The sequence below is a fragment of the Chlorocebus sabaeus genome, chromosome 8 (genome assembly GCF_047675955.1).
Source record: "Chlorocebus sabaeus isolate Y175 chromosome 8, mChlSab1.0.hap1, whole genome shotgun sequence".
NCBI classification, from domain to species: domain Eukaryota; kingdom Metazoa; phylum Chordata; class Mammalia; order Primates; family Cercopithecidae; genus Chlorocebus; species Chlorocebus sabaeus.
The window spans coordinates 66,930,346-66,953,824 of NC_132911.1; the positions used below are offsets into that span (position 1 = coordinate 66,930,346).

General features: G+C 37.9%; 1 protein-coding gene across 4 annotated transcripts in view; it reads left to right on the top strand.

Annotated features, from left to right (window-relative positions):
* Positions 1–23,479, top strand: part of NKAIN3 (sodium/potassium transporting ATPase interacting 3) — a 764,304-nt gene that overhangs the window by 501,408 nt on the left and 239,417 nt on the right. For all 4 annotated transcript variants that reach the window (XR_012093693.1, XM_073018121.1, XM_073018120.1 and 1 more), the window contains exon 4: positions 1,489–1,686. Coding sequence is in view for 3 of the 4 variants with exons in the window: in XM_073018121.1 (XP_072874222.1) it covers positions 1,489–1,686 (198 nt within the window). In the remaining variant the exon portion in view is untranslated. The remainder of the gene's footprint in view (positions 1–1,488; positions 1,687–23,479) is intronic.

Genomic DNA, 23,479 nt, shown 5'->3' on the forward strand with positions numbered 1-23,479 from the left:
TGGCCCGGGGACCACTTTGGCCTCTCTCCATCACCACGCCTTCTTCTTCCTGATCTACATGGGTGGTTGCAGTCTTTGGATTATTTGGAAGTCAAGGTCCTGGTCCCTAATCTGTTCTTTTTAATCTATTGTTTATGATCACAACATTATGATCTCAGCCCTTCATAGGTTAACACCCCAGAAATACTAAAGGGCATCTCTTAAGGATCAAAAACCAGGCTATTTTTTCCATTAAGAGCTCTGAAAGTGTATTTTAATCCATAAAAGTTAAGGTTTGTCTTCTTTGTTCTTGTGATTGACTGTGGTGCTATTTTCTTGAAACAACTGAGCAGGAAGGACCTGGCTCTCTTCAGGGTATAAGGAATGATCAGGGCTTTGGAGGTGGAAGACAGCAAGTAATGTGAGAGAGTGCCACGTGATAGCTAAAAGTAAACACTAAAAGTATAACGCTAAAAGTATTATGTCCCAGCTTCACCACTAACTAGCTGTGCTACCATGGGCAAATTCAGTTACCTTGCTATGACTTACTTTCCTCACCAATATTAGTTTCTCAAGACTGCTTTAACAAATCACCACAAAATTGATGGCTTAAACCTCAGAAATTTATTCTGTCACTGTTCTGAAGGCCAGAAGTCTGAAATCAGCTTCACTGAGCCAAATTCAAGGTCTTGGCAGGGCCACGCTCTCTCTGAAGCTTTAGAGGAGAATTCTTCCTGGCCTCTTCCCACTTTTGGTGACTGGCAGAAATCCTTGCTGGCGGCCACATCCCAGTCTCTGCTTCTATGGTCACATTGCCTTTGCCTCTTCTTCCTTATGTCTAATCTCTGTCTGCCTCCCTCTTATAAGAATGCACACGATTGCATTTAGGGTCCACTCAGATAATCCATGATCACCTCCCCATCTCATGATCCTTAATTTAATCACATCTGCACAGTGCTTTATTGCCATACAAGGTAAAATTCACAGGTTCCAGGGATTAGAAGCTAAGTGTCATTGGTGGAGACAATTATTCAGCCTGCTATAAATTAGGTTGATCATTAAAGTACCCACACGAACATTCAAGAATATAATATGTGAAATTCACTTAGAACAACATCTACTATGACATAAAGCATTCAACAATATTTATCCCATGATAGTGATGTTCATGATGCAACAACAAGAAAATGCAGCCAAAAAGTTTCAAGGTAGAAATTATTTTTAAATAAAAGTATATGGAAGATCTCATCTCTGGATTTTTTTTAATGTGTTACCTTTAAAATGTTAATGTTAATCAAAGGATTGTATCTCCACATTTAATAATTATAACCCAATAATTTAGGCATATAATACATGCAGCCACTTGGGGCTTTGTCTTTTGTTACTTTTCACTTGAAATTGAAATCATTGTAGCAATTTCATCCACCCTGAATTCTTCCTAGGGTCAAAGGCAAAGATATGATGTAATACAATTTTCTCACTTTGCTCTTTTGTCTCCTACCCACCTAGGACACCGATCTAATGACATTCAATATCTCTGTACATCGGTCATGGTGGAGAGAACATGGGCCTGGTTGTGTCAGAAGAGTGCTGCCTCCCTCAGCCCATGGCATGATGGACGATTACACCTACGTCTCTGTCACAGGCTGCATCGTTGACTTCCAGTACCTGGAGGTCATCCACAGTGCTGTCCAAATACTACTCTCTGTAAGTGTCACTTTTGTATCATTATCTAATCAGAACTCTTCTTTATTGGCATTTTTTTCTCCACACCTACCTGATAGAAAATGCCTCAGATAAGCACACAGAGAACATCCAACAGAAATAGCAGCAATTGTGGTACTACTAGTTATACCTGATGGCAGGTTACACCTTTTTTCTCTTGTTATCTAGACATTTTGTATTTAGAAGCAGTTAGTGACTGTCATTTCTAACTTACGGACAATCCACACTATTCAATGAAATAGTATCACCATCCACCAGAAGTGGTCCCTTTTCACTTAGCTGCCTCAGGTTCTTCTGCTAATTCATTCTTCCACTAAATTTCCAGAGAAAGAAGGATGGAAACACCCACAGCCAATGGCTTGCTCAGTCTAATAAACCTGACATTTCATTAATTCCTTAAAAAACAAATCCCACTAGAGACCCTTTGCATTTTAGTGCCTAAAATCTGGCATCAGAATACAATTCCATATACAGAAATGAGAAGGAAATGATGTGATTAGTCCATAGAACGTTTATGTGCAAGGGACTCCTTAATTTTCTTCTACCAGACTGCCCCACTCACAGTTTGACCACAATGAGGAGTGGAATTAATTTAAGGATGTGTAACATCATCAAGAACAATGTTCCTTTGAGATCCAAACAGGACTTATCATTTAGTTTGAGTCAATATTCCAATAAAACCATTCTCAACCCACTATTCACATAACCCAACCATCTCAGTTCTGTTCAGCTGGTTAGCTTAGTAGGAATAAGAAACACGGAATCATTAGTAAATAAATAGATAGCAGAAATATCTGTGGTATGTCAATGAAGAAAGTACCTTGGAATTAATTATAGAAAAATCTTTAGGAAATCCTTGCTATCACTTACTGTATTCATTATCTACTACTATGTAACAAACCACTCCAAAATGCAATTGCTTAAAACAATATTAATTTATTGTTTAGAGTTCTGTGCATTAGGAATTTGGGCACATCTCAGCCAGGTAGTTCCTCTGCTTTATATGGTATTAGATAAAGTCACTCATATAAACTCCACACAATATTGACTAGGGTCACTGATGTGAGCCTGTCAATCTGGAGCTCTGCTAGGACTGGAATGTCCAAAGAGGCCTCACTCACATCTCTGGTGCTGGTTGTTGGCCCCATTCTCCTGCACATGCATATGGCTTCTCTTTCTTAAAACAAACAAACAAACAAACAAACAAAACTTTAAAGCAGTTTTTTCCAATTCTGTGAAGAAAGTCATTGGTAGCTTGATGGGGATGGCATTGAATCTATAAATTACCTTGGGCAGTATGGCCATTTTCGCAGTATTGATTCTTCCTATCCATGAGCATGGTATGTTTTTCCATTTGTTTGTGTCCTCTTTTATTTCACTGAACAGTGGTTTGTAGTTCTCCTTGAAGAGGTCCTTTACATCCCTTGTAAGTTGGATTCCCAGGTATTTTATCCTCTTTGAAGCAATTGTGAATGGAAGTTCATTCATGATTTGGCTCTCTGTTTGTCTGTTACTGCTGTATAAGAACCCAGCCATCCCATTACAGGGTATATACACAAAGGATTATAAATCATGCTGCTATAAAGACACATGCACACATATGTTTATTGCAGCACTATTCACAATAGCAAAGACTTGGAATCAACCCAAATGTCCATCAGTGACAGACTGGATTAAGAAAATGTGGCACATATACACCATGGAATACTATGCAGCCATAAAAAAGGATGAGTTTGTGTTTTTTGTAGGGACATGGATGCAGCTGGAAACCATCATTCTCAGCAAACTATCACAAGAACAGAAAACCAAACACCGCATGTTCTCACTCATAGGTGGGAACTGAACAATGAGATCACTTGGACTCGGGAAGGGGAACATCACACACCGGGGCCTGTTATGGGGAGGGGGGATGGGGGAGGGATGGCATTGGGAGTTATACCTGATGTAAATGACGAGTTGATGGGTGCTGACGAGTTGATGGGTGCAGCACACCAACATGGCACAAGTATACATACATAATAAACCTGCACATTGTGCACATGTACCCTAGAACTTAAAGTATAATAACAATAAAAAAAATTTTTTAAAAATGACAGATTCTCAGGCAACAAGGTAGCTGAATAATAAAAGGAAAAGCCAAACATGTAAGCATTTATCAATTCTCTACTTGAGTAATGCTTGCTATTGCTTCATTGGCTACAGCAAATCTATGACCCAGCCTGTAGTCAGTGTGAGAGGGGGCTATCAAAAGGTGAGAAGACAAGGAGGCATGGCTCTTCTAGGGCCACCAATGTGGTACTCTTACCTCATTTACTCAGTCTACTAGTTACTGTTCTTTAATTTGCATGTCTCAAGTTTTAAAATGATGTTTTACAGCACATTTGAATTACGATATTCTAGAAAGACTAAAGATTTGAATAAAACAAAAATCAAAGATCTTTTAGGGTTCTAGTTCAAAGAAAGGCAAATTTGACACTGAATTCAAAGAAAGGGATTGCACCTTGATGGCAAGGAATTTCCTTTCAGACATGTAACAGGGAATCTGATCTTTCTAGGTTTCTACAATCATATTTGCAGGTATAAATATAATATACAGTCACTTGTCAATATATGCTTATCAGTCTTTTCTTATTCTCTGATCCTTTTTTAAAGTAGCCATTACATATAAAATTGTGACAAAATATATATGTTTAAATTTTTGTCTTGAAAAAATGTGGAGGCAAATTTTCTTTTAAAAATGTGTAGGTTATTTTGAGTTATAAAAGAACTCTACTATCCTATACTAGATACTTACAGTTTTTATTAATCATCTTAAATAATGAAAATGTTTTCCTAAAATCTTTCATATGTGAACAGATTACTCTCATTTAAAAAAATATTGTAGCAAATTGCTAAACCATTTTGTGGAATGATGACATGGCCAGACCTTTATAATGCAGCAGAACGCTGTGAAATCCAAAAGTCATTTCCCCGTAGTAACTCCAGTTCAAATCAACAGCAAGTATTTATTTGATAAAGAGCTGGAGTGTCATGTAAAAACATTCCCTAAAGGGCAATCTAAATAAACTGTATGTGCTGCCACCTAGAAGTACTTGTCACCTGTAAGTGAATTTTTCCACATATTATTTTAGTAAACATTCAAAGCTACCACCTTGCACACATAGCTCTATACTCTTCAGCCTTTGAGAAATAAAAGATTAGTTGCTGCTCACTGACTTTTCTTGTAACACACATGCAGGACAAGATTTTTAATATTTTATCTTTTTATATTAAAGTAAAATATATCATGAAATTGTTTCACAACTATCCAATTATGTATTGGTGGTGTGATTGATTTTTGTATGGGTTTCTTGTGTTTGTCACTTATTGTATATGATTATGTTTACTTATTAGAACTGTGCTTCTTTTTTTTTTTTTTTTTTTGAGATGGAGTTTTGCTCTTGTTGCTGAGGCTGGAGTGCAATGGCACAATCTCAGCTCACTGCAACCTCTGCTTCCCAGGTTCAAGTGACTCTCTTGCCTTAGCCTCCGGAGTAGCTGGGACTACAGGCACGCACCACCACATCCAGCTAATTTTTTGTATTTTTAGTAAAGACGGGTTTCACCATTTGGCCATGCTGGTCTTGAACTCCTGACCTCAGGTGATCCACCCGCCTAGGCCTCCCAAAGTAGTGGGATTACAGGTGTGAGCCACTGCGCCCGGCCAGAATTGTGCTTCTTAAACATTTGATTCAGGAGAATGCTTCTTGTTGCCCAGTATGTGCCGAAATATTTACCTTATTACTGAAAAACAGGAGTGATGGTAGCAATATTTAACAGCCAGAGGGGCGTGAGCAACAACCAAGCAAACAGAGGAGTAGCTTGGAGAAAGGGCAGGGCCTCGGGGACTCTGCTGCAGGGAGTTACCCCTTTAATTACTGGAGGCATAGGAATGTCTACAGTAACCTAGAGGAGGGACTGACGGAGGTGGCCAGGAAGGTGGTTTCAGGGAGCGGCTCTCCACTGAATGAGAGGGAAGTATTTGATTGCTTTGACCACTGACACAGCTCCTTTGTGAGTACAACCTGAGCAAGTGCCCCGCGTGAGTGGAGCTTGGAACTGGAAGAAAAGTCACCTCTGTTTCATAAGCATTCCACAGACTGTGTATATGCTTGACGGAAACGAATACAATAACTGAACTCAGAAAGGCGACGACGAGCGAGGTTCCTTACCAGGCTATTGCTTGGGGCTCAGGGAGCATCCCCACTTGCCACCGCCTGTGCCTTGGCGCAGAGGCCCCCAGCTCCTGCAGGCGCCTCTGTCCCTGCGAGGCGGCGTGGGGCGCCAGCTGCTTCCTCCCAGGACTTTCAGGCTGAGAACGACAGGGAGAGTGCTAGGCCCAGAGAAGGTTCTTGTTGTCCTAAAGTCACCAAATCCTGAAGAAGAGTTCCTGCAAATTGTCAGCAACACCAAGATGAAAATCAGCGCGGAATCCATAGAAAGGTTGTGGAAGGTATTGGGGGGAGCAACAAAATGCAATCCATGCTGGAGTTGAGAAGTCAAAGACAAGCAGAGTCCGGCCATGGGATGATGAGTCCTCCGCTCTGCGCCCACTGCCCGTCTCTGTTCATACGCTCATCACTTCTCGCCTGAAGCTGGTCAGTAACCTCCTAAATAATCTTCCCCACCAAGTTTTGCCCTACACGTCAAGCATGCTTCCTGCTCCCCGTAAGATGATCACGAAGCGCAAATCTGATCAGTCACTTTCCTTCCGCTCACCCTTCAGTGATTCTCATCACCTTCAGGATGAAATCTGAATTCCCTGCTGTGCAAGAGAGGCCCTGGTGACCTGCGCCAGCCTAACTCCCACCCTACCCTTCTGGCATCCAGCAAAAGAACCCTTCCTGCGCCTTCCTCAGGCAGCAGCCTGCATGGAATGGGTTCTCCCCCAAGTCCATTCTCCCTCCTACCCCAGCTGAGCTCCTTATCACCTGGCTCCTAGCAGACATCTTCCCCCAAAACACCGCAGGATAAGTTAATTTAATTTTGTTAAATAGTGAATACATTTACTTGGTTCGAAAACATAAAAATGTATACATTAAAACCTCTGTACCGCGTTTGGGCCTCATATGCCTGGTTCTCCCATCTCTGCTCTCCAACAGACATCCAGTTTTACTCTTTTTTATTTATGTTTGTACATATGAGTCCAAAGTGCCTTTATGCAAATGCAAGAAAACGTGACTATGTATTCTTATTTGCTTCCCACACAAGCTAGGATATGATATGCACTCTTCTGAGCCCTTCCTTTTATTATTATGTATATTGTAACTATTTCCATACCAGCACTCAGTGCATCATTGTTTATTTAATACTCTCCTATTAAATATATTGATGCACATTTGGACTCTATCCAAATATGGAAATAACTTCAGATGTATACATAACATGTCTATGTGTGTGTATATATACTATAGTATAATATATAGATAGTATGTATTACATATTATCATATGTCATATTGCTATTATACACAATGTTATACTACAAAACTCTGTGTGTGTGTGTGTGTGTGTGTGTGTTACTGAGAGCATTTCCTATTCCTCCCCCACTCACTCCCTCAGGCTGTACTAGATGCCCTGACACCTAAGTGCACTGTAATCATTGAGTCTTTATTCTATCTACCAGAAGGAAAGCTTCTTGCAGGATAGAATTGTGTTCTTTTTTCACTTGTTCATATCTGTGGTTTCAGTAACTAGCGCAGTAATGGCACATAAACGTTTGTTGAAGGAATAAATGATCAACAAACAAGAGACTCCAAAGTCTGAAATGGGTGAACACAAAAGGAATCTATTGAGCAAAAACTAGCAGGGGTGAATGCATGGACAAGATGTAGGAGCCAGAGTGAAGATGCCCTTCATCTGGGAAGTTAAGAGAATGTCAGTAAAATATTCTGTGCAGTGCATAGCACAGAAGCACTCAATACATATTAGTTTAGCATTGCTATTACTAATGTTAGTATTACATTGCTCTGTGCTTGTCCTTATCCTATTTAGGCTGGTCCTTGTTTTGAAGGCCAAAGGGCTCCATTCTGGTGGCACTCCATCTACTGAATTCTCATTTCTTTAATCCCACACCTGACACCTGTTTCCTGCATGGGAACATAATTCCTGTGATCTTCGTAAGACACAGCAATCATAAATCCCTATGAGGGCTGAATTTTTACTTAACACATATGTATTTTCTTCAATCTGATTTCCCAAAGTTCTTTCCTACCTATGCCTCGCAAGAGCATTTATTGAACTTAATATATTCTCATATTTTCATGAAAAAAATCTCAGAATTCTTACAGTGGAACAAAGATTTCAGTAGCCTGTCAACAGCCTAGAGTATGCTCCTAAAAGCTACTCTTTAACTTCTTATTTATCTCCCATCCCTATTACCCAGAGCTGTACTGAGTTCAGAGTGGCCACTCTTTCAGAGTTATTGAGTAAATAGTTGTATACATTTTCTGGATTTTAGATTTACAAAACCCAAAGTACATAAATTTTTTTAAAATTTGAAGTAATTTAATAAGGCTATGTCTTAATTTCATTTTACACCATTTGATAAAAACTATCCAGAAAACATACTGTCAAATTATTTCTGAAGCAGAGGCAATTTGTTTGGATTGGTGAGGATACCTAGTTACAGGAAAAGGGACAGCCAATCTGCTCCAAGTTTGTAACTCTATCTTTGAATTTCTTCTTCCACATGTTCTTTATTTTGAGAGTTATTTTAACAAGTTTAGACTACCTTAGTTGCTTTGCTTCCAGTAGGGGAATTTCAAAATAGTTTCCGTTGAAAATTAAAAACTATATCTAGTTAAATTCTAAGCACTATATTTTAGGCATTTTGAAATTACATTCTTACTCTGGGAATTTAATACTACAGATTTAAAGAGGCTGCACACGCACACACACACAGTATAGCATTTCCTTTTTCTGCTAGAGAATGTGAATAAAATATTTCTCCTTTAAATAATCTCTATTATTAATTAATGTTATTCTACAGTGCTGTATTTTACTCATTTAGCACCCGAACATCTGAAACATGAAAGCTTACAAAACTGAAATTTAAAAGTAACTTTAATATTTGTATCACATGTGGCAAAGAAAGAGTCATTATTCATAATGCACAATGAGCTCATTTAAATGAGTACTAAAACCATGAAGATTTAGTAATTAATTCAATGAACAGTAGGAACAAATGTGTTCATATAAGGGAAAAACATCCAAATTGTAAACAGTTTGGTATAAAATATAATTATTGATACTAACCTGATGCATGCAAGTTAACTTTGAAAAATTATTTTCACTAATTTAGCAATTTGTAAAGATAATGCTAAATAGAATTGTAATTCACTTATTTGTAGAGGCGGTCTTTGTCTCAAAGACTATTAAAATGCCCATAACTTTTAGTCCTGTAACCCTACTCAATGGACTTTCTTCTACGAAAATAATTCAACAGAAAGAAATAGCTACCTGTATTATTTTCATTTCAGTGTTTTTAAAATAGCAAATCTGGATATGTATAAATATATGCAATTAAAGGCATGGCATAACAATTTATAGTACATCAACTTGATGAATAGAAAGTAATAACTATGTTAATTTTTAAGACCACATATAAAACATGAAACAGTTTTTTTATGATTCAAGTAGATAATCCAGGAAGAAAGTTTAGATACAAAAAGATTTGGAATTATGGATATGCCTTCCCAAAAAATGTTTTTACACAATGTATGATATTTTAAATCATATTTAAATACTAATTTTAAACAATAATTAAATACTATTTAATTATCATATTTGTATATTTGATTTGTATAGAACAGCAGACGAGATGTTATAGTCGCTTTTCTTAAATGATCAAGCAATCCTAATCTCATAATTTTTATTTGATCATTTAGAGGCACTCATAAATCTTAGTTATCATAAAATATTTCATTTTAGTGGACTGACCAGTTCTGGGGTTAAAAAGTCAATAATAACAATATCCAATTTAAGTTCCTTTTTAATTTTCAGTGTTAGTTATTTACTGGTAAACATAGATTCGTGTGCTCATGTTGATTAGCGCACACACACATACACACACATATAAAGGAGCTCATTTTTATGACTAGTAGAAAAACCCTAATCTCCAAACTTGGAAAAGATTTTTTAAACTCACCTTACTGATTTCTCTTTGCAGCTAATTTTACACGTATATTGTCTTGAATCCTCATGTCAATATATTCTCGCTCATATCTGATCGGTGACAAGTCTCATTCTTTAACAAACCTTTGGAGGTTGTCACCATGGTCGGAGCTGGGGTACTTTGAGAATTGTTTTTTCATCATCCCTATGCCTCTTGCATTGTATCTCTCTGTTCACATCAACAGTTGTCACTGTTCTCTGCCCTTCATACCAGACACATTCAGCTTAATGATAAATTAAAACTCAATAGAGAAGGGTAAAACGTAATATTAGACCACAAGGTATCCTACAGAATCTTTGTTCTCCAAAGGCTGTATGACTATCTGTTCATTGGCTTATAGAATATATTGCACGATGTCAGAGCAGACAGTACTATTGCTGCTTCAGTAACATGCTCACAGAGTGTAAGAATGTAAACCAAAAGATAGGTGAAACTGAACTTTTGAAATATGTCCCAATTACTTTGAATTGTACCTCTCCAAAACTGTAAATATAGTTAGAATTTTTTTTTTAATTTCTGTGTTAACATTTGCATTTATTTAACAAACTCAGCATGCTCTTGGAGCTGCTCTCCGTGCTTTTCAAATATGAACTCACTTAATTCTCAAAAAGACCCATGAGGGTAGTGTTATTATAGTCATTTTACATGTGTAAAAACTGAGACACATGGAGAAGTTAAAAAATGTGCCCAAGATCCCACAGCTTGTGAGTGAAGATGGACCTCAAACCCAGGCAGACAATTCCTCGTCATGAAAAGAGGACTTCTCCCTGCAACACCTTGCAGAATTCAGAGGTAAACTCTGCCAGATCTGTACAGCTATGCATCTGCTGTTGGGCTGATGGGATTTAATTGCAGCTCCACTATTAGAAAGTAAAAATAAAAGTACAATTATGTCTAATAGTCAAAAGATTGGCAAACAGTTAAAAATATTTCCTCTCACCCTTGAAAACATGTCTCAACCGCCTTTCTGGTGGTGGTTTATTTTTTTAACAGATTATTTTAACATTTGTCAAATGCTAAATGTATTGGGACTCTTTTTTTTTTTTTCTTTTTTGCTTACTAGGGCTTTCCAGGGTCTGGTAAGAGGAAAGAAATCATGACCAACTTCTTCTGTCCCAAAAGCCTCTCGGAATTACCCTTTTACCAGAAAATCTATTTTTATATAAAATAAATGGCTTCTGCTCATACCAAATTTTGAGCTGCTTCTAAGGGCTAGATAGAACTATTAAAGATTTAGATTGAGTTACTCCCCATACACCATCTCTAGTCTCTGTATTCAGTTCCATCCTCAGAAAAGTAAAGCAACAGTTTATCTAAAGTTCCACTCACCCAAGTAATCATTTATTGGATCATCACAATATTGAGAAGGGTTTATGGTTGTGGGAGAATTTCCATGCCAAAAATATTCAGAGGGCTTTGGCAGAAACGTTTGTGTTCAGAAGCCAGAGTATACCTGGTCAGTCAAACTGTTGGGGCTTGGAACTGTCCATTTAGTGAGCTGTGATTTTAAGTAATTTCATTCTCTGTATTTGTGTCTATGCAGTATACTCTCTTGGTGAAATGTGTATACATTTTTGTCAGACTTACTGAAATATAATTCACATACCATACAATTCATCATTTTAAAGTGTACAATTCAATAGCTTTCAGTCTACTCACAGATATGTGCAACCATCACCATGGTCAATTTTAAGACATAGTTATCACCTTGGAAAGAAAGCATGACCCCTTAGCTATCACAACCTATGCCTTCTTCCTCCCCAGCTCTAAGCAACTACTAATCTAATTTCTGTCTCTATAGACTTGCCTCTACAGGATATGTCATGTAAATGAAACCACATAATGTGGTCTTTCGAGTTTGGCTTCTTTCACTTAGCACATATTTTTAAGGTTCACCCACATAGCATGTATCAGAACTTCCTTTTTTATGGCTGAATAATATTCTATCATACGTTTACTCTTAATATCTGTGCCTGTTACAGACATATGTACAATATTTGGCAAAATTTTCAGAACTAAAATTTAAATTTAGTTAACCTTCACCTTCCCACCAATAAATTCTAAGAGGAATTTAGGCCATCCACTGTGTATTTTATCTACATAGCACCATATGTTCATCTTTTGGAAACATCTGGGTTACAGATAGCAATTGATGGCTCTTACACAGATGTCTAGTCTTACATAAATCCAATATTATGGTTATCTATCATTTGTCCACAGCATCTATGGGTTTTAACAATTTAAAGCATGTGAAAATTTAAAGCTTATATTCCTCTTATACCATAACACTCTCCATAACAGTATGCATAGGATTAGTATTTTTTTTCTGTATGCCAATCAGTTATCTCAACCACAAATTTTATGCCATCACTAAACAACAGAATTCAGTCTCTTGGGCCCTGATGCTCATGATTACCTCAGACAGAAATGTTTGTGGGTCTTCATAAATTATTACTGCCATACTAGTTTCAAATAATCTCCTAAATATTGATTATTAAATGCAAACGTGAGTTATGACATTTGGTAGACTTAAATATTCTTTCATCAGAGAAATGAAAAACTTAATTAGAAATCTTAACTAACACAAAAGTCATTAATATAGAAAATCTGAGATCCATTTAATAATTAATCAATCAAACATTATGACTGAGGGCTTATGGAAATATTAGAGGCAAGAAAGCTAATTTTTTGGTGCATTACTTGGGATAATTTAATGTCATTCAGATGTTGGCAGATTTTTCAATTTTAGCCTTAGGTTAGAGTAACTATTAGATGGAAAATAGTAGCTTTTCATAATAACAAGAGTTCATTCAAATATATTTCCATGTCACTTGAGATTGGCAAATTTGTATAAATTTCATTAAGAAAATTTTATATCACTTTTTGTGTTCTTTCTAAATGGAAACAGGCTGTTTCATTCATTCAGAGAAACATATTCAGAAGCCCCTACTCTGTAAGAGCATGATGCTGAGAGCTCAGAGATGCAAGGATGGAGATCAACTAAGCAAGGTTGAATTGACACAGTCCTTCCTGCTGTACCTTCCAGCCTACTAGGGGAGATGAAGCCGGCAGTCAAAGCGCCATAACTTAGGATAGAAAATGAGAGTTCTAAACTTAATTTCTCAGTGCCATGAGAACTCATAGAAGGAAGTAGTGTTCAGGAAAGTTGTGATATTTAACTTCCATCTAAGGCGTTCACTCTTGGATGGGGAGAAAGGAAAAGGAATTCTATACAGAAGGAACAGCATTAGCAAAGAAATAAAAATAAGAAATCACAGGAATAATAAGTGCAGTGCCCTTTGGCTTGAGCAAAGGGTTTATGCACAGAAGTAGTGGCTTAAAGATGGAAAGAAAGGTTGAGGATAATCATGAAGGGGCTTGAATGCCAAGTGAAGGCCTTTGGCCTTTGCAGTAAGTCAAATAAGGAGCTATGTTTCTGTTTGTAAACAGGTAAGTGACATATATGGAATTCTGAAGTAAGGAGGCTATTCTGAATGGCATGTGCAGAGTGGATCAGATATTTAGAAACAAGTATTAGGATATTCCTAGAAAGCCTGGACCCATTCTCCCCAGAGTGTCCTGGAAATACATGTCTCAGAAATTCAACCTCGGGAAGGACTTCACAGTGACATAAGTTTGACTAGCATCATGTTATACCACTTCTTGGAGATTCACTATGTGATTTAACATACAAAAATTCCTTAGAAACCCTGCTGTTAAAAAAACAAAGCAAAACAAAACAAAAACTCATGGAAAACAAAGTGAGAGACTCTGCCAGATTAAAGGAGACTGAGGAAACATGACAACTAATAAAACTTGTGACTCTACACCAAAACACAGACATTAATGAGACAACTGTTGAAAGTTGTTTAAGATCTGTGGATTAGACAATAGTATTGTGTCAACATTAATTTCCTGATTTTGATAATTATACTGTGGCTGTATAAGATGCTAACACTTGAGGAATATCGGTGAAGGGTATACAAAAATTCGTTGCATTATTTTTTAAAATTTTTAGTAAGTCTGAAATTACTTCAAAATTAAACTTTAAAAATATTTTTATAATTAAAAGTATAACTGCATTTCCAACCAATCGTCTAAGATAAACACTTTTGGAAATATTGGAAAAGTTTTAGGAAAAGTTATGAGGTATCAATGGAAATATAAATCAAAGGACAGTTCCAAAAATATTACTGAGACTGGTCCCTTGATGACAAGGGAGGTGAAGGACACTGTGTGGACAGCCTGCACTCCCAAGAAAGGCAGGGGAATTTATACCCACAGAGCAGCCGGGAGAAAGAGCTGGGTTGACAGAGTAAATGAGTTTAGATGTGGACACAGGATGAATCATGACACCATTCTGGCTCTTAACATATTTTAGGTACATATCTATGTTTTAAACTTAGTTACCTACTTGAAATAATGAAATCCCCTCTCTTGCTCTTTCAGTCAGAATAGTCCCCATTGCAATGACTGACTGGGAAAGGGAAATTAGAGACACAATTATCCAAAAGAATTCACAAGAATCCCAATATGAATTTTTGAGAACATGGTTTATTTCATATCTCCACATTATTCAGAAGTATACAAGAAACTTGGAATTCTTCACTTAATATATGGTCCCTGGAGATTCTCAAATGCTTCCTTAAACCCTAACACTCTAGTAGTATCAGTAAAGACGTAGTTAATCACATTCTTTTTTTTATAACCTGTAAAACAATGAAAACATAAAGTAATTTTTTAAAAATTACATTCTCTTGACCATAAGATAATAACTACATCAAGATTATTGTCTGAATTTTAGTTTTTTATATAGATGGGTTTTTGGTGAAAACTTACTCAATACAATATCTTACTAATTGAATTACATAGAACCTTCACGGATGGGTTGTTCTGGAGATCTAAGTAGAGGATTAATCTTGAGTGTAAAACTTGCTAAATTTTAACAGTATTGAATTTAGTAATGGTAGAAATCAATTGAATCTTCTTCATCAATAGAGTAATAGGATTAGAAATGTGCCTAAGGAAGATGAATTGTGTAGCAGCTGCAGACTATATTTCAGGGAAGATTTAGAGTCAGAACAGTCCTGCAGATAGGTGGGGGATTATGAAGGCCTGAGCTAGAATAGCATGAGGAAGGTAGAACTAGAGAGACTTATGGGACAGAGATCAAATCAGAAGAATGTGGTCATTAATTGGATACAGCAATTGATAGAAAAATTCTGAAGATAATACTCAGATTTTGAGCATAGGAGACAAATGAAATTGCAGTAATGCTGCAGAAAGAGAGAAATAATGATTAGACAGTCACTGGCAGGTAAACTTCAGTCATTTCATTTAATCTATCACATAATAAAAACAAGTTTAATTATAATTTAAGGCGGAGAGCCAAAGAATTATTCCTGGCAATCAGGAAACTTAACAAATGCTGGGATACAGGAAGCCTCTCCACCTGTCAGCAAGGTGGGGAGTTGACTCTGAATGGGTAATGCCAGGTATTGCTTAGCACTTTAAATCTACTGCATCCTATTGTTGCTTACTTTTCATTTACTTTTTCTATTTCTCCTAGTAGGTTTGTCCTAGAATAATTTTTTATTTTTTTTTAATTTTTCTTTTCTGTTTTTTTTTCCACCTTGCCTTGGACATAACAGGCTCACAGTGTATATTGCATAATTACTAGCATATGAGACATTTATGTATAGGTAAGCAAAACTAAGTGAACTAATTGTGGAGACTCAAAAGTCATGTGGAGGAAGGAAAACTGTGCTGCAAAGTAATGACAGCATGTGTTGTGTACTCTGTAATTTACTTTAAATAATGTTCTGTGTATGTGTACTGGGTTTACTGCTTATCCTGGAAAGGTGGGGGAAGATGGGGGTGGATTGGTCATGCTCAGTTCACACGTAGAGTATGCATATCAGAAGGGCCGTTCACAGTTTAAAGACTAAACAAAAGCCCACATGTCAGAGACAGCTGCTAAAAGCTTTTAGCATCTATTCCCTGATCAACACCAAAAAGTGTTTACTTAGTATACTGAGTATTAGAAACGATGTTATCTTGGTGAAATGAATGGATCTCAAGTTATATGAATTGACTGTATATATTCTTGAGGCATTCCTAGCTGCTTTGCCTGCACAGAGCATCTGAATGCAGTAAGCTTGTGGCCCTACACTTTGTTCAGATACTTGAGGATTCCATTGCCTGACTCCAGCTGGAAGTATGGCTGCATGTTCTACTAGAATATTGTCAGAAGCAGCTTTTCATATTGCCAAAAAGAACAGACAACTGGGACTTTAGCAAGCTTGCAGAATAGGTTTCGTGACTGTTTTTATGCTGTTTGCTAATAAATATTGGTGTGTGTAAGGCAGAGTTTATATTGAGACTTGCTTGGTTTCTGGTAGCTAGGCTGTGGGAGAGAAACAATTTGGCCCTTTACTTTCCCTAGATATCTACTCCCCACCAAAAAGATTTTATGATTGTAAATAATCAAATTAGTTTAGTCAATATGTATCAGAGTAGCCTAGGCAGACTTCTTTTAGGAAGTAGCATTGCCAGACATGGTAGCTCACACTTGTAATCCCAGCACTTTGGGAGGCTGAGGTGGGTGGATCACCTGAGGTCAGGAGTTCCAGACCAGCCTGGCCAACATGGTGAAATCCCGTCTCTACTAAAAATATAAAAATTAGCTAGGTGTGGTGGTGGTCACCTGAAATCCCAGCTACCTGGTAGGCTGAGGCAGAAGAATAACTTGAACCCAGGAGGTGGAGGTGTCAGTGAGCCGAGATAAGGCCATTGCAGTCCAGCCTGGGCAACAAGAGCAAAACTCTGTCTCAAAAAAAAGAGAAAAAGGGTGGCATTTGAGCTGAAATGGACTCATTTGAAGACTGGAGCTAAGAATATTCCAAGGGAAACAAAGATTCACATGGGTAGAACTTAGCACACAAAGAAAAGAGGGATTAAAGATGAAATTAGAGAAGTAAGTAGAGGTTAAAGAAGATGTGACACACAATTTAAGACATTGGGATGGTGTCACCATATTTCAACCAGAAGAATGGCATGCTCTATATTTAGGAAAGCAACTCTGAAACTACTCAAGAGAATGGGTTGGAGGGAACAAGGCTATCACAGTAGACCACATGAGAGAAGATGGTAGCTTGGCTTTGGGTGGTAGCAGTAGAAATAGAAATGACTAGATAACAATTCTGGCAGGAAAAGAGGAAGTGGTATGTTAGGAAAAGGAAAAAAGAGGATGAGGCTTAGGTTTTGGATTTGAGCAACAAGAGAGATGATACTGCTGCTTACTGAGATGACAGAGTTCAGAGATTTTGTTCCACTGGTAGCTTGTATCTCTTTTAAACTTGAATAAAAAGTACAGAACAAACAGATTTTTTTAAAAAATTCAATAATTAGAGAAATCTTTCTAGATCTATCAAACAACTTATATAGGCCAGGCATAGTGGCTAATGCTTCTAATCCCAGCACTTTGGGAGGCCGAGGCAGGTAGATCACAAGGTCAAGATATCGAGACTATCCTGGCTAAAACGGTGAAATCGTGTCTCTACTAAAAATACAAAAAATTAGCTCAGCATGGTGGTGGACACCTGTAGTCTCAGCTACTCGGGAGGCTGAGGCAGGAGAATGGTATGAACCTGGGAGGCAGAGCTTGCAGTGAACTGAGATCAAGCCACTGCACTACAGCCTGGACAACAAGCGCGAGACTCCGCCTCAAAAAAAGAAAAAAAAAAAACAAAACTTACACTGTCAGCCTAAAAGAAGCATCACCTAGAAACAGAAGGTATGCCTTCTCGGACTGGAAAACCTAGCTACTCCAGTGGTTCAAAATTGATTGTCATTTCATAATGGCTTAAAGCAATTAGTGTGCTATCAGCATTTACATTTGACTAAAAATAAAACTGCTAACAAGAAAGCTACAGGGAAGTGGTATTCTTTATTTAAATTGATTAATGTAAACAGCTCTTTCATTTAAAATTGATTTATATAAATTCAAGAAAATATTTGCAATTCACAATTATTACTTAGTAGCAAAGATAATCAGGAAGTCTTACAGACAATGAAGCATGAACAATTAAAATATTCAGGATACACAAAGTTTTTAATTAATGAGCTAAACTAATCCAAATAAGCAGGGAACTGTGTTGTAAGGCTTGGCTGTTATGGTTTTAAAGCCAATGATTACAAGAAGAATAATCATAGCTACTGTAAGAGTTAGCGAAAGAGGAAAGAAATATGAAAAGCAGCTCAACAGTCAAAGACAGGTTTATTTTGGAGAATAAACCTGAGAGGGACCTCTGGCTGATTTCAGTCAGGCACATTCTCTCTTACAGACAAAGAGTATTTAAGGGTTCAGGGCAAGAAAATTTATCACAGGCTTGGAATGTGTCTGTGTGGAGGAGAAATTTTTTGCGGGTTTGTAATGTCTCTGGCCGGAGGGGAAGTTGGGGCTGACATCTCTCTGGTTGGGGAGATTATCTCGAGGCTGGCATGTCTCTGGTTAGGGAGGGGTTTACCTTAGGTTTGGAATGTTTCCAGTTGGAGATGTCATTTGTGGTTTATGATTATGCTGACCTTAGCCATTAGGCTGATGCCCTTTGGGTTGGATTTAGGTGGTTATTGATCAAGGGGAACTTTAAAATGGCAGTGCCTGTCCAAGATGGTGATGCTTCTGCTCTGTCAGCTAGTGTTTACTGAACATATTCCATGTGCCTGGTATCTTTCTCTGAAGTACTATTTTGCAGAATCTTCTTGAGAATAATGTGAGGTAGGCTGTATTATTTCTATATATGAAGAAACTGGGACATAAAGAAAATTAGTATTTTGTTCAAGGTCCTGTGGTCAGTGTTGGGGAGAGGGCATTAATCTTGGTTCTCATGTATCTCAACACTGCTGTACTTACTGAGGATACTTTGTTAGTACAGAGAATAAAAGGTAATATAAAAATAAGTGTATTTTTTTTTTTGAGACAGAGCCTTGCTCTGTTGCCCAGGCTGGAGTGCAGTGGCATGATTAAAGTCACTCCAGCTTTGAACTCCTGGGCTTAAGCAATCCTTCCGCCTTACCTTCCTAAATAGCTAGAAGTATAAGTGTGACCATACCCGGCCAGTATTTTTATTTTTTGTGAATACAGGGTCTCAATATGTTGCCCAGACTTGAAATAAGTGCATTTTTAAATACATGCCTTGGAAAGATATTAGAGTTGTAAAGAGTCAATTTGCAAATTTTGTCTGTTTGACTATGTCATACAAATCAAAATCCTCAAATCCCAAAATTTATGTGTTCTACATGTACTGGACAAGGAAAACAAATTCTTTCAAGCTATTCTCATTAATGGAATTAACTATCAGAAGGAAACTCCAATTATCAGATAGTTTTTTAGGTGGGGCTTTGGAAGATTTTTTCTTTTTTACTTTTGTGTGTGTGTGTGTGTGTGTGTGTGTGTGAGACAGAATCTTGCTCTGTTGACCAGGCTAGAGTGCAGTGGCACAATCTTGGTCACTGCAATCTCTGCCTCTTGGGTTCACCCATTCTCCTGCCTCAGCCTCCCAAGTAACTGGGACTACAGGTGCCCACCACCACACCCAGCTAATTTTTTTTTTTTTTGTATTTTTAGTAGAGACAGGGTTTCACTGTGTTAGCCAGGATGGTCTGGATCTCCTGACCATCTCATGATCCACCTGCCTCGGCCTCCCAAAGTGCTGGGATTACAGGTGTGAGCCACCGCGTCCAGCCCAGAAGATTTGTCTATGCTTACATGTGAACATGAAATTATGTCTGGTTCACTAGGTGTGGTGGCTCATGCCTGTAATCCCAGTGCTTTGGGAGGCCGAGGCAGGCAAATCACGAGGTCAGCAGCTCGAGTCCAGTCTGGCCAACGTAGTGAAACCCCGTCTCTACTAAAGATACCAAACAAAATTAGCCGGATGTGGTGGTGTGTGCCTGTAATCCCAACTACTTGGGAGGCTGAGGCAGTAGAATCGTGTGAACCCAGGAGGCAGAGGTTGCAGTGAGCCGAGATCATGCCATTGCACTCCAGCGTGGGTGACAGAGCAAGACTCCATCTCAAAAAAAAAGAAAAAAAAAAAAAAGAAAAAAGAAATCATGTCAGGTTCAGGCACTGGATGACAAAAAATATGGAAATCAGAGCATGAGTGTGCAAATCATAGAAAGATTTCATTCTCTTATTTCTAGAACCCCTTCTCAACCTGGCTAGTACTTCCTTCAGCCCCTCTAACTTTCAGATTGATGGAAAAGCCCTGCCTAAGCAGAATTCACGTGCCCCTAATCTAGAAGGGTGCTCTCATTTTGATTCTTTCTTTCTTGAGCGATGTGGTAAATTCAGTTTTGATCTTCTTTCCTGACCATTGAGTCAGAATTTATATTTGTATAGGAGCTAGGTTGTAAGAAAGGATGGGTCAACAATAATCCAATACCTTTTTATATAAGAAATTAATTACATTAACTTGGTTAATCATAAAAATCTGTCTTGATGTTGCAGATGATTCTCTTAGATTTAATTGAATAAAAGAAAGCTTTAAACCATATTCAAGTAAGTATGTACCAGATATAAATTGTCAACATATAACTATAGCTCTGTATGTGTGTATGCACATATAATTACCATAAATGAAATTTTTTCATCTATTAAACTCAGTATTTTATATTCCACTTCAATATAAGACTTTCTGTAAGATTAATATTAATATTCAACTAATATTTCATTATAATTTTTAAAATATACTTGAAAAATACAATTAAAATTTTATCAAATCAAGTCAGAATATTTATTTCTGAGTTGTTTTGATGCTACTTTGCAAATTACTTGAATCTTTCCTGCTTGCTTTATTTCCATTGTAGTTGTCAACATCAAGTATTGCTTGATTTACTTTTGGCCTAGCACTAACCAGGTAGATTCTGTATCTCAATATAGCAGATATAAAACAGACACAGTACCATGCTGACGATTATTGGTTATTATAATAACACAGAGGAAAAGAGAAAAAATTATTTGACAACTATTTCATACAGGCATATAATAGATTTTAGGATTAACCAAGTTAATGTAATAACTACTTTATTAACTTATTTGATGTTCCTAACAATGTTATTATTAGCCCGGTTTCACAAATAAGAAAACTAAGGCAAGAAAATGCTATTCGGCTTGCCCAGAATCATACATGAAACAAGCGGCAGAACTGAGATTTGAAACCAGTATTCTGAGTCCACCAGGTATCTGCTAAACACCCCCTCTGTGTTTTGATTCTCTGATAAAGATTACCTTCAGAATTGGCTTCCAATAAGATATAAAAGACATTTCCAATTTTCTTTGAATTTTATGGGTGAGAGGGTTCCTAGTTGCTGTTTTCCTGAGCCAGATGTTGAAATGAAGACTTAAGTGCAGATCATTGATTTAGGAGGTGATTCCAGGACACACAAGTGAGAAAGGAAGGAGAAAACCCAGGAAAGGATAGCTTATTGAGAAAAAAAAAAAAAAAAAAATTATCCACTATGAGTGACAGGGCTCAATTCCCTGGGGATTTTCCCCTCGATTTGGAGTGTGTGCTATACAGCTCGGAAATTCTTCACTGAGGGACAAAGAAGCTGGAGTATTTACTTGTTCACCAAATTCCATCCCTGTTTAGTTGAAAGCTTTCTTTTTTTTTTTTTTTTTTGAGACAGAGTCTCGCTCTGTCGCCCAGGCTGGAGTGCAGTGGCACAATCTCGGCTCACTGCAAGCTCCGCCTCCCGGGTTCACGCCATTCTCCTGCCTCAGCCTCCTGAGTAGCTGGGACTACAGGCGCCCGCCACTGCGCCCGGCTAATTTTTTTCTATTTTTTAGTAGAGACGGGATTTCACCATGGTCTCGATCTCCTGACCTTGTGATCCGCCCGCCTCGGCCTCCCAAAGTGCTGGGATTACAGGCGTGAGCCACCGCGCCCGGCCGAAAGCTTTCTAAAAACATTAAACCTATGACATTCCAGGATGCCCTGGTTTGGGCTTGAGCAGCTTTCCCTGGGGACAGAATAAGACCCCCTTCCCAACCCCAGCAAGCATCAGAGTAGCCAATATGTAGGAAAACTGTCCAGTATAGCTTCAGGTTAACTTGCAGGTTGGCCATGAGAATAGGGAGCAGGGAATCCAGTAAGGAGTAGTGGACATCTATTGTCTTTGCCTGCCAGTTTCCATTCCCCTAACTTTTTATAATAGTACCGCAATTCCCTTTTACTTAGAGAGCTACACACTTAACTCTCTCCCTCTGCATGGTGAAGGTGGGTTCTCCTTAGGATAGGGCTGACCCCACTATCCTCCAGCCTCTGGATTGGACATGAGCCTCAGGAATTGTCAGTCAACATATTTCTTGCTTTGGATCTAATAGTTGGTTTAGGTATAGTCATATGAGATAAGCTGGTCCTTGCATCTCAACTCAATGACTCTCAGCTATTGGAGAAGATAAATTCTCCCCTCCCCTCCAAGACCACTGAATTAGGAGGGCATACACCTAAAGAGGCTGGTGGCCACCTCATGGAGAGCACCTATAAGAAAGGAAAGCAGGGCTGTGAAACAAGAGAGAAAAACGCAGATAGAGACAGGCAGACAGAGGATCCAGTTATGCTCAACACAGCCCTAACCTTGGACTTTTCAATCACATGAGTCAATAAACTCTCTGTTTTTTTCTTAAATCAGTTTGAGGAGAGTTTCTCTTACCAGTACTATTTCTTCACCAAAATGTTTTTAGTGTCTACATAGTCTCTTAATTTCTGCGTGTTTTGCATTTACTTAGAAGCTTAGAATGCTTAATTGAAATAGACATTTAAAGTCCGCTAGACGGATCTTCTCACAATGCAGGAACATCATCTACAGCTGTGCTGTCCAATGTGACAGCCACCAGCCTCATGTTGCTATAGAGAGAAGGCATGTGGTAGGTCCAATTGAGAGTGCTTTAAGTATAGAATACACACTGGATTTGGAAAACTTAGTACAAAAAAGAAGATAAAATATCACACATAATTATTCTATATTGATTATATATCTTAAAATAAAAGTCTTTTGGATATATTGGGTTAAATAGAATATATTATTAAAATTAATTTTACCTGTTTCTTTAAATGTATTAACGTGGCTACTAGACAATTTAAAATCATACATGCAACTAGCATTATATTTCTATTAGACAGTGCTAGTCCCTGACAAAGGGTGATGCAGCCTCTGCTTGAAAATGCAGCTAATTAACCCTCTGGGCAGCCGCATCCATCATTGGACTGCTCTAAGTGTAAAAATGATTTTGTGCCTCTGCATTCAAAATCCATCACTTTGGAACTTCCATCTATTGGCACTAATTCTGCCTCCTGTGTATCACAGAGTATCTACTCCTCATACATATTCAGCTATTTTACTTCTTTCTGGAAGATTGCCATCCAACCTGTCTCTCACAATCTTGTGAAATAGGACATCACATTTTTGACTCCTGCTCTGCTGACAGGATCCCCTATTTGCATTAACAACAGTTGCAGGTTTGTTAGCCATAGTCTTTCTGTGCTTGATGATA